The 11,214-nt window shown below is 38.9% G+C and overlaps 1 protein-coding gene across 1 annotated transcript in view; it reads left to right on the plus strand.

The window, feature by feature from the left end:
• Window positions 1–11,214, plus strand: part of TTN (titin) — a gene marked incomplete at both ends in the record, with an annotated part of 84,213 nt that overhangs the window by 43,085 nt on the left and 29,914 nt on the right. The window contains 21 exons of the mRNA XM_010138321.1: window positions 60–380; window positions 494–778; window positions 986–1,285; window positions 1,598–1,900; window positions 3,058–3,333; window positions 3,448–3,747; window positions 3,838–4,140; window positions 4,392–4,691; window positions 4,817–5,104; window positions 5,197–5,493; window positions 5,593–5,895; window positions 5,989–6,294; window positions 6,961–7,248; window positions 7,351–7,641; window positions 7,736–8,023; window positions 8,197–8,787; window positions 8,880–8,984; window positions 9,455–9,652; window positions 9,737–10,033; window positions 10,154–10,741; window positions 10,835–11,137. Of these exons, the coding sequence (XP_010136623.1) occupies window positions 60–380; window positions 494–778; window positions 986–1,285; window positions 1,598–1,900; window positions 3,058–3,333; window positions 3,448–3,747; window positions 3,838–4,140; window positions 4,392–4,691; window positions 4,817–5,104; window positions 5,197–5,493; window positions 5,593–5,895; window positions 5,989–6,294; window positions 6,961–7,248; window positions 7,351–7,641; window positions 7,736–8,023; window positions 8,197–8,787; window positions 8,880–8,984; window positions 9,455–9,652; window positions 9,737–10,033; window positions 10,154–10,741; window positions 10,835–11,137 (6,531 nt within the window). The remainder of the gene's footprint in view (window positions 1–59; window positions 381–493; window positions 779–985; window positions 1,286–1,597; window positions 1,901–3,057; window positions 3,334–3,447; window positions 3,748–3,837; window positions 4,141–4,391; window positions 4,692–4,816; window positions 5,105–5,196; window positions 5,494–5,592; window positions 5,896–5,988; window positions 6,295–6,960; window positions 7,249–7,350; window positions 7,642–7,735; window positions 8,024–8,196; window positions 8,788–8,879; window positions 8,985–9,454; window positions 9,653–9,736; window positions 10,034–10,153; window positions 10,742–10,834; window positions 11,138–11,214) is intronic.

Below are 11,214 nucleotides of genomic sequence, written 5' to 3' on the forward strand. Positions count from 1 at the left end.
ACATAACAGATTGCTAAATTGCAAAACTGTGCTATTATGTAATTTTTATTGTCTTTCAGAACCACCTGGTCCTCCCACAAACTTGAGAGTGGTTGATAGCACAAAGAGTTCCATAACACTTGGCTGGGGAAAACCAGTGTATGATGGTGGTGCTCCAATTATTGGATATGTTGTGGAAATTAGACCAAAAGTTGAGGGTGCTGATCCTGAAGCAGGATGGAAACGATGCAATGTTGCTGCCCAAGTTATTCACACAGAATTTACAGCCACCAGTCTCGATGAGAATCAATTATATGAGTTCAGAGTTTCTGCCCAAAACCAGGTTGGCCTGGGCCGACCAGCTGAACTGAAAGAAGCCGTGTCTCCCAAAGAAATACTTGGTGAGTTTTCCCATCCTCTTTGTGAGTATATTCATACAATCTTTATTTGCTCTGGATTTATTTTATTTCATGTGCTGAACTTTGCATTTAATTCCTTTAATTTTGTCTTTCAGAACCTCCTGAGATTGAGTTGGATGCAAGCATGAGAAAGTTAGTCACAGTCAGGGCAGGATGCCCTATTAGACTTTTTGCCATTATTCGGGGTCGCCCAGCACCAAAAGTCACCTGGAGGAGAATGGGTATTGATAATGTTATCAGAAAAGGGCAAGTTGACCTGGTTGACACTATGGCCTTCTGTGTCATTCCTGATTCAACACGTGACGACTCAGGCAAATATTCCCTGACACTTGTTAATGTAGCTGGAGAAAAGGCTGTATTTGTGAACGTCAGAGTCCTGGGTAAGTAATGAGAGAAATACTGCTAGACAATCTTTTAACTATATTGCATGTTCATTGCAGGAAATCTTATGACCCTCGGGTGCTACAGTTTTTGAGCAAAACTGTATCAGCTAACACTAACTCCCCCTGCACAGTAAGCTGTTAGCACCCTTTAATTTTAACTTCTTAAAGATGAAAAAACTGGCATAAATTGAAATTTCTTTACAGATACTCCTGGACCTGTGTCGGACTTCAAGGTTTCAGATGTCACCAAGATGTCATGCCATCTTTCATGGGCACCTCCAGAGAATGATGGTGGTAGCCCAGTCACTCATTACATCCTGCAGAAACGTGAGGCTGACAGGAAGACTTGGGGAACAGTCACTGCAGAACTAAAGAAAACTAGTTTCCAAATAGCTAACCTTGTACCTGGAAACGAATATTTCTTTAGAGTAACAGCAGTAAATGAATATGGGTCCGGTGTCCCGAGTGACATACCAAAACCAGTTTTAGCAACAGATCCCCTAAGTAAGTATGCCTCTATGCACATTTTATGGGTTTTTTTTCTCTATTTTTATTAAGATTTTGAATTTTTTGGAAGTTGGTGGTTCTAATTTGGTCAGTGCTACTAACTACTTAATGATAAACAAACATATCTGTGTCAGATTCTTTCAAATAAAACAATCTATGAATATAGGTACTTTTGCAATTAGTAAGAACTTTGCACTTCTCCATGTTGTCCTTGTTGAGTTAGCATGGATACCATCCAATAATTCAACAAGTATGCAATAGTCAGAAAATCTTGAAATTCAATTTTCATTGGGCTCTTTTCCCTTGAAGGTGAACCTGATCCACCGAGAAAACTCGAAGTGACTGAAATTACGAAGAACAGTGCTACTTTAGGCTGGCTGCCACCACTGCGTGATGGAGGCTCTAAAATTGATGGGTACATTGTTAGCTACAAAGAAGATGAGCAGCCAGCAGATCGCTGGACAGAATACTCAATTGTTAAAGATCTCTCCATTGTGGTAGCTGGTCTGAAAGAGGGAAAGAAATACAAGTTTAGAGTGGCAGCTAGAAATGCTGTAGGAGTGAGTTTGCCAAGAGAAGCTGAAGGAGTATTTGAAATTAAAGAACAACTCAGTAAGTAGCAATTTAAATGCTAGCTGTGTTGCAATATTCTGCTTTAATAATGAAATGAGGAAAAATTCTAGTTCTTTGAGTGAGTCCCAGAAAAACATATAGTTTATGAAGACATCTGGAGGATTATGGTTAACTGTATGTTCACCGTATTTTAACTGACAGGTCAGAAAGGATGAGAATTGACCACTAATTCAGAGTTATTATCAAAGAATTTTGCAGGTATGGTTTCAATTGGAACCAGAAGATAGGAACTAAGGAGAAATAATTAATACCTTCAAAGAACTTCAGATAAATAGGAACGAGTCAGAGTGGTAGTCTGAGAGATAAACAGGGCCAAAAGTGGGAGCTCTTGAAAGATAAGAATAAACAAGTTCTTTATATTGAGCTGTTTGAGACAGTAAAGTGAAAGGCAGGGAGGACAGGTTGGCCATTGGCCTAATTAAGATGGTAGGTTCCCTAAGGCCCAGGAAGATACAGGGTTAAAGGACACGAGAAGAACCTTCTTTATTTGTGATGCGGAAAGAGAGAGGTACAGAAACAAGAGAGAAAGAAAACTAGCCAATGGGAGGAAGAAAAAGTCTGCCAAACATACTGCCAGGGGTTTTTTGGAAGAAATTTGAAAGATTTTGTACAAAAGAACAAGTAGGAGAAGGGGGTCCACTTGAAGAATAATAAGATTGACTTTGGAAAAGGATTTAGTTCAGTGAGACCTTCAGTCTGAGAAAGTCAGCAATAAGTGAGCAACAACATCCCAGCTATAAAGAGGAATTATGAGTCATGCATTAGTAGTGCACATGTCCCTACATAAACATGTGAGAAGGCAACCCAAACTCAAAAATATTTTCTTCAGCCCAAACCAGGGAGTCTAGCCCAAACCGGGACAACTGTACAAGAATGAATAAGTGAGATTGGAATAGGTACTGCCCATTGTAGAATCTCTAGTTGACCATAAGTGGAACCTAAATTAAAAATTATCATCATTCCTAGCACCATCTAAATCACTAGTGATTCCACTTCAGGGAAACAGAGAACTTTTACATGAAAACAGAAGGAAAAATCAATTTATAAGTCACAGAAGTTGAATTTATATGTCTGTGTGTGACTCTGTTTTCTATCCAACCTAAGATTCTCATGGCTGTGTATGACTTTTTTTTCAGTCCCACCTAAGATTCTGATGCCTGATCATGTTCACATCAAAGCCGGAAAGAAACTAAGAATTGAAGCTCATGTATATGGGAAGCCTCAGCCAGTCTGTAAATGGTTGAAAGGAGATCAAGATGTACTTACATCCAGTCGCCTTGCTGTGCATAAAGCAGAAAAGTCTTCTGTTCTTATTATTAAGGATGTGACTAGAAAAGATTCCGATTTTTACACTCTTACTGCAGAAAATAGCTCTGGTACTGATAGTCAGAAAATCAGAGTAATAGTCATGGGTATGTTCCATTTGATTACTTTTAAAGCCAGCTTTATACAAAACTAGTTTGAGTATATTCCGGTGGTTCCCAATTTCATTCATCCTTTTTTTCTTAATATATTTTTTTCTGCAGATAAACCAGGTCCACCACAGCCTCCATTTGATATTTCTGAAATAGATGCTGATGCTTGCACTCTTTCATGGCATATACCTCTTGAAGATGGTGGTAGTAACATTACAAACTATGTAGTTGAGAAATGTGATGTCAGTCGAGGAGACTGGGTAACAGCTTTAGCTTCTGTCACAAAGACAAGCTGCAGAATTGGAAAACTGATTCCTGGAGAAGAGTATATGTTCCGCGTTCGTGCTGAAAATCGTTTTGGGATTTCTGAGCCACTTACTTCTGGCAAGATGATTGCAAGGTTCCCATTTGGTATGTCGGTTTTTAATACTAGCATTTCTCTTTTTAGTCCTTCTAGTAAGAAAGCATGTGATTGACATCTGCCTTTGTATTCCTTTCTAGATGTTCCTAGTGAACCAAAGAATGCACGTATTACCAAGGTCAATAAGGACTGCATTTTTGTTGCCTGGGATAAACCCGATAGTGATGGAGGCAGTCCAATCACTGGTTATCTCATTGAGCGCAAAGAAAGGAACAGTTTATTGTGGGTGAAAGCTAATGACACAGCTGTGCGCTCCACAGAATACCCTTGTGTTGGGCTCATCGAAGGTCTTGAGTATACTTTCAGAATTTATGCATTGAACAGAGCTGGAGCAAGTAAACCTAGTAAACCAACTGAGTTTGTCACAGCAAGAGCACCAGTTGGTAAGCCAAACATACCAATAATTTGCACTAGACTACTGTTTTTATGACTTTATGACACCGTTTTCAATATATCTGCAACTCTCTATGATCTTCAGCTTGCCCATATGTTTATAGTTTCATGTTTACTGCGACTACACTGTGAATGCACTGTGTGGGTACGCTGTAGATAGGATTCACCACTATTAAAGCCTTTTTTTAATATGCTAGCTTTTTTGGCAAAACAGACCTTAACATGATTTTATTTGCCTTAGATCCCCCTGGAAAACCTGAAGTTATCGATGTCACTAAGAGTTCTGTATCACTGGTATGGACAAGACCAAAGCATGATGGTGGTAGCAAACTTATAGGCTACTTTGTTGAAGCTTGCAAATTGCCTGGTGATAAGTGGGTTCGGTGCAATACAACTCCACATCAAATACCCCTAGAAGAGTACACTGCTACTGATTTGGAAGAAAATGCTCAGTATCAATTTAGAGCAATTGCCAAGACAGCAGTTAACATTAGCCGACCCTCAGAACCTTCTGATCCAGTGACCATTCATCCAGAAAATGGTAAGAAATGTAAAAGTATTTGAGAACTCTGATAAAAGTCTGTGGATATTGAACTAACATTCATGTGAAGAATGAGATGTTTATCTCTTACATGTTTGATCAACTCTTGGGCTCTCTTCTTTCAGTTCCCCCCAGAATAGAGCTGGATCTGTCTATGCAATCACAGTTAACGGTAAAAGCTGGAACTAATGTGCGTCTGGAGGCAAATGTATATGGCAAGCCAATGCCAACAATCACCTGGAAGAAAGAAGGAGAAGTTTTAAAGCCATCTGAAGGTGTTAAGATCACCACTAAGAGAAATCTTGCTACAGTGGAGTTGTTCAGTGTTAACAGAAAGCAAACAGGAGACTATACTATTACTGCTGAAAATGCAAGTGGATCAAAGTCAGCAACCATTAAGCTTAAAGTACTTGGTAAGCTAAAGAATGTCCATTAATAAATACATTTATAATTAAATTATATGGCAAGAGACAGAGCTATAACAATGTGATGTTAATTCTTCCAGATAAACCTGGTCCACCTGCCTCCGTTAAAATCAAACATACATATTCAGATCGCGCAATGCTTGTTTGGGAGCCTCCTCTGGAAGATGGAGGTTCAGAAATTACCAACTACATTGTAGACAAGCGTGAAACGAGCCGACCAAATTGGGCCCAAGTCAGTGCCAATGTACCCATTACTAGCTGCACAGTGGAGAAACTAATAGAAGGACATGAGTATCAGTTCCGCATATGTGCTGAAAACAAATATGGTGTTGGAGACCCTATATTGACTGAACCAGCAGTTGCTAAAAATCCGTATGGTAAGTGCTTTGTGGGATGATTTCATTAGTCACTGGGTTTTTTTGTGTGTGTGTGTACGCTTATGAATGTGAACATAACTTTCAAATAAATCTTCACAGATGTACCCGGACCTTGTGATCCACCGATAATTAGCAATGTAACGAAAGACTTCATGACTGTTAGCTGGAAGCCACCAGCTAGTGATGGTGGATCTCCAATAACTGGTTATATACTTGAGAAGCGTGAAACTAAGGCTCTTAACTGGACAAAGGTAACCAGAAAGCCTGTCATTGAAAGAACTGTTAAGGCTACAGGACTCCAAGAAGGAACAGAATATGAATTCCGGGTGATAGCATTGAATAAGGCCGGACCTGGCAAGCCTAGCGCACCGTCAAAAGCAGTGTATGCTCGTGATCCTCAATGTAAGCTAAAAGTTTCAGATATATTTTCCATGGTTATTTCCAGATACTTTTGTACAGCACTTGGTACGATAACTATACTATTTTAATTCTCAGATCCTCCTGGCCCACCTGCTTTCCCGAAAGTGGTTGATACTACTCGTAATTCGATTAGCCTGTCATGGAGCAAACCAGCCTATGATGGAGGAAGCCCTATTATTGGTTATCTAGTAGAAGCAAAAAGAGCTGACACGGACAACTGGGTCAGATGCAATCTACCCAAGAACTTACAGGCTACTCAGTTTGTGGTAACAGGGCTGATAGAAGATACAGAGTACCAGTTCCGCATTTATGCTGTCAATAAGATTGGATACAGCGATCCAAGTGATGTTCCTGATAAACACACTGCCAAAGACATTTTAAGTATGTTCACTGAAAACAAATTAACTTGATTTTTGCTTTAATTCATGGGATAGGTTCCAAAGGAAAGGTTTGTCACAGATGACAGAATATTAATTGGGAATGTGTCATTTCTCAAAAAATGTTGGCTAAAAGTGGCTAATCTGGAAAAAAAATGAGCAGTTGTTAGGAATTGAGTAGAAATTGATTGGTGTCTGCTTTTTTCACTTGTGTGCTAGATACTCTTCTGCCTCCTATTTTGGGTCTTCAATATTTTTTTCTTTCTTTAACCCTAAAATTAGGCTTTTCAGATCTCTATTCTTAAAACTTTCAGTCTTCTTCATGTCTCCTAAATAATTCGAAGCTGAGATTACTATTCTAAGCATCTGTGTGGCACACTATTTAATTGTATGACACTTATTCGTTAAGAGCCATCCTGGCTTCTGTACGCATTTTGCTCTATGTTCAAAAGCTTTGATTCACAAAACTGTCTTGGTTCAAGATAAAGACTACAGTCCAGGAGGATTTGAAACTGCTTTGAATTCTAGAGGAACTAGGAGACTTTTTCATATGATAAGTAAAGCAAATGGTGGAAAAGACAGGAAAAATAAGAAAAATCAGTGAAAAAAATGTCAAGTGATAGTCTTAAAGATGGTGTTTTAATTGCATGTTTTTTTGTCAAACACACAGTTCCTCCTGAAGGAGAACTTGATGCGGAACTAAGGAAAGTCCTTGTGTTGCGTGCTGGAGTCACAATGAGACTTTATGTGCCAGTGAGAGGACGTCCACCTCCAAAGATTACATGGTCTAAAGTGGGTGCCAACCTAAGAGATAGACCAGGATTGGACATCAAGTCAACTGATTTTGATACCTTCCTGCGTTGTGAAAATGTAAACAAATATGATGCTGGAAAATACGTCCTCAGTCTGGAGAACAGCTGTGGCAAAAAGGCATACACTATTGTTGTAAAAGTACTTGGTAAGTGTCAGATGTTTACTCACTATATTTCTCAGCCTTTTAACTGATAATTTTTGGGGTTCTGTTTGCTAAATCAAATGCATGGTTGTTGTGTTTATGTAGATACTCCAGGGCCTCCAATTAACCTGATTGTAAAGGAAGCATCTAAGGATTCTGCCTTCATTACATGGGAGCCTCCGCTAATAGATGGTGGCAGTCCAATCATAAATTATGTCGTTGAAAAACGTGATGCAGAAAGAAAGTCATGGTCCACAGTATCAACAGAATGTCCAAAGACAAGCTACAGGATAACTAACTTAGAAGAAGGCAAATCTTACTTCTTCAGGGTTTTTGCTGAAAATGAATATGGTATTGGTGACCCCTGTGAAACTCGTGATGCTGTTAAAGCTTCTGGTAAGAAAACTGAATCCATTATACCTATTTTGATATTTAGATGATTTTTATTTTCAGCTTGAATGGACACATACTACACTTTTCTTCCTTCTAGAAACACCTGGGCCAGTTGTGGATCTAAAAGCTTCAGCTGTAACAAAATCATCATGCAATTTAGTATGGAAAAAACCTATCAGTGATGGTGGAAGTCGTATTTTTGCATATATCGTTGAAGTCCTGATTGGTGAAGATCAATGGCAAGAAGTCATGAGAGCAAAAAACCTTTATTTTTCAATGAGAGACCTAAAAGAAGGGCAAGAATACACTTTCAGAGTGAGAGCCCAAAATGATGCTGGATATGGAACTCCAACAGAGCTCACAATTGTGGCAAGAGATGATGTTGGTAAGAAGCAACTTAAGATCAGTAATTCCATGCTTCATTTTCCCAAATTATATTTATTTTATGCTTACTATCATTACTATGCATACATATAAATCAGATACCTTTAAAAATAGTCTTAATGTTACCACAGAGTTTATGCATAGTTGAAAAATTTATTTCTTTGATTTTTACAGTGGCACCTGATCTTGATTTAAGAGATCTACCTGATTTGTGCTATGTAGCTAAAGAAGGTAGCAATTTCCGTCTTAAAATCCCAATTAAAGGCAAACCTGTCCCAACTGTAACTTGGAAGAAAGATGAAGACCAGGCACTTACTGAGAGTGGAAGAGTTGCATTTGAATCTACAGGAGTTAACACCACACTTGTAGTACATGACTGCCAGAAAGCTGATGCTGGAAAATACACAATAACTCTAAAGAATGTTGTTGGCAGCAAGGAAGGCACTATATCAGTGAAAGTTGTTGGCAAACCTGGCATACCAACAGGTCCGGTGAAATTTGAAGAAGTCACAGCCGATGCCATAACCTTAAAGTGGGGCCCACCAAAAGATGATGGGGGTTCAGAAATCACTAACTATGTCCTAGAGAAGAGAGATAATGTTAACAATAAGTGGGTGACTTGTGCTTCTGCCGTCCAGAAAACAACGTTTAGAGTTACGAGACTTCATGAAGGAAATGAATACACATTCAGGATCAGGGCGGAAAATAAATATGGAGTAGGAGAAGGTCTTAAATCTGATCCTGTCATTGCAAAACATCCATTTGGTATGTATCCATTATAATTTTCAAAATTGAGAAAAAAATTTTGATGGTGATATTTATTTTTAATATTACTGCATTCTTTTTATACTGTTTAGATGTGCCAGATGCTCCTCCACCTCCCAACATTGTTGATGTTCGGCATGAATCTGTAGCTTTAACTTGGAAGGATCCCAAAAGAACTGGAGGCTCACCAATCACAGGTATACCCCATAAGCCACCCTAGTATTTCAGTTCTTAATAGCTCTTTCTCTCTGTTAAAGGGTAAGATAAAACTGTCAGGTGTTTATGCTTTGAATCGAGTGATTGGTTTAGCCACCTTACTTCCCACTCTCTCTATAATGAATTTTTTTAAAAATCTGACTTGAAAGAAAAAGACCAACAGAAACAATATTTTTTGCACAGAGCCAAAACATCTAAAAAGAGAAAATCAAGCTCATCGATGTGATACATTACTTGGGTCTAGAAAATCAGCAATGGCATTTACAAACATCCTGTTGTTGCAATTACATACATGTGTAATATGTGTCCACATCCATTTCTTAATCTGGTTGTCAGTGTTCCTCTTGCACAATGACTGCGTGACATGCCATACATGATATTTCACAACATTATGAGAAATTAAGATTTCTAGAAAATCCTTCATATTTTCGTCTCACCACTTATCTTCTAGGTTATCATATTGAAGTCAAAGAAAGAAATAGTCTTCTGTGGAAGAGAGCAAATAAAACACCAATAAGAATGAAGGATTTCAGAGTCACAGGGTTAACTGAAGGTCTGGAATATGAATTCAGAGTAATGGCAATCAATATGGCTGGAGTAGGTAAACCAAGTCTGCCATCTGAACCAGTTGTGGCACTTGATCCTATTGGTAAGTCATCGGGAGAATAAAAAAGAAAATTCTAATAGTTGAAATAATTTTTGTTTGACCACTATTTATTATTTTTTCTTCTAGATCCTCCTGGGAAACCTGAAGTTATCAGTGTAACTAGGAACTCAGTAACACTCATTTGGACAGAACCAAAATATGATGGTGGACACAAGTTAACTGGCTATATTGTTGAAAAGCGTGATCTACCCTCAAAGACTTGGACAAAAGCTAATCATGTGAATGTTATAGACTGTGCATATACTGTAACTGATCTCACTGAAGGTGCCAAATATGAGTTCAGAATCAGAGCGAAGAACACTGCTGGAGCTATCAGTCCTCCATCTGAACCCACAGAAACCATAACATGCAAGGATGAGTATGGTGTGTAGAAGGCTAAAAAATGCAGAGTTTTGTCTGGATAATTATACCAAATCCTGTTTTGTTTTGTTTTATTTTTACTGTGTTCTTGTTATAACAATTGGGGTTTGTTTGTTTTGACAGAGGCACCAAGCATTGTCATCGATCCTACTTTGAAGGAAGGTTTAACAGTAAAAGCAGGAGACACCATTACAGTATCTGCTATTAGTATCCGTGGCAAACCACCTCCAACTTCAGCATGGTCAAAAGCTGGAAAAGATTTTAGACCTTCAGAGCTTGTGCACATTGAAACCACACCAACTTCTTCTACTCTAACTGTCAAATATGCAGCCAGAAAAGATTCTGGAGAATACACAATCACTGCAACCAATCCTTTTGGCACTAAGCAGGAGAGTGTACATGTGAAAGTTTTAGATGTTCCAGGACCCCCAGGGCCTATTGAGATCAGCAATGTTTCAGCAGAAAAGGCGACACTTACATGGACACCTCCTGCAGAAGATGGTGGATCACCAGTCAAGTCATATGTTCTTGAAAAGAGAGAAACTAGCCGACTGCTCTGGACATTGGTTGCTGAGAATATTGAAAGCTGTAGGCATGTTGTTAGCAAGCTCATTCAAGGAAATGAATATGTTTTCCGTGTCTCAGCAGTGAATCAATATGGCAAGGGTGAACCAGTGCAATCAGAACCAGTTAAAATGGTGGATAGATTCGGTATGTAGAACAAGCTAAGAGGTTCCAGTGTGTTTTTATTGATCTCTGAGGACTTCATTTTTGTTTCAACTGTACTCTTTTCTTCCTTAATAGGTCCCCCAGGCCCCCCTGGAAAACCAGAAGTAACAAATGTGACTAAAAATACTGTAACAGTTACTTGGAAAAGGCCGGTAGATGATGGTGGAAGTGAAATCACAGGTTACTATGTGGAGCGAAGAGAAAAGAAAGGTCTAAGATGGGTCAGAGCAACAAAGAAACCAGTTTCAGATCTTAGATGTAAAGTAACTGGTCTTCTGGAAGGAAATGAATACGAATTCCGTGTCAGTGCAGAAAACAGAGCAGGAGTTGGACCACCAAGCGATGCTTCAAACTCAGTCGTATGCAAGGATGTTGCATGTCAGTACCACACCTTTTCTTTTTTTAGGGCTGGGTGGGATGGGCAGGGAGTACTTTGAAACAGCATAAGAGTGATT

Source organism: Buceros rhinoceros, unplaced genomic scaffold (assembly GCF_000710305.1).
Source record: "Buceros rhinoceros silvestris isolate BGI_N320 unplaced genomic scaffold, ASM71030v1 scaffold2866, whole genome shotgun sequence".
Classification (NCBI taxonomy): Eukaryota; Metazoa; Chordata; class Aves; order Bucerotiformes; family Bucerotidae; genus Buceros; species Buceros rhinoceros.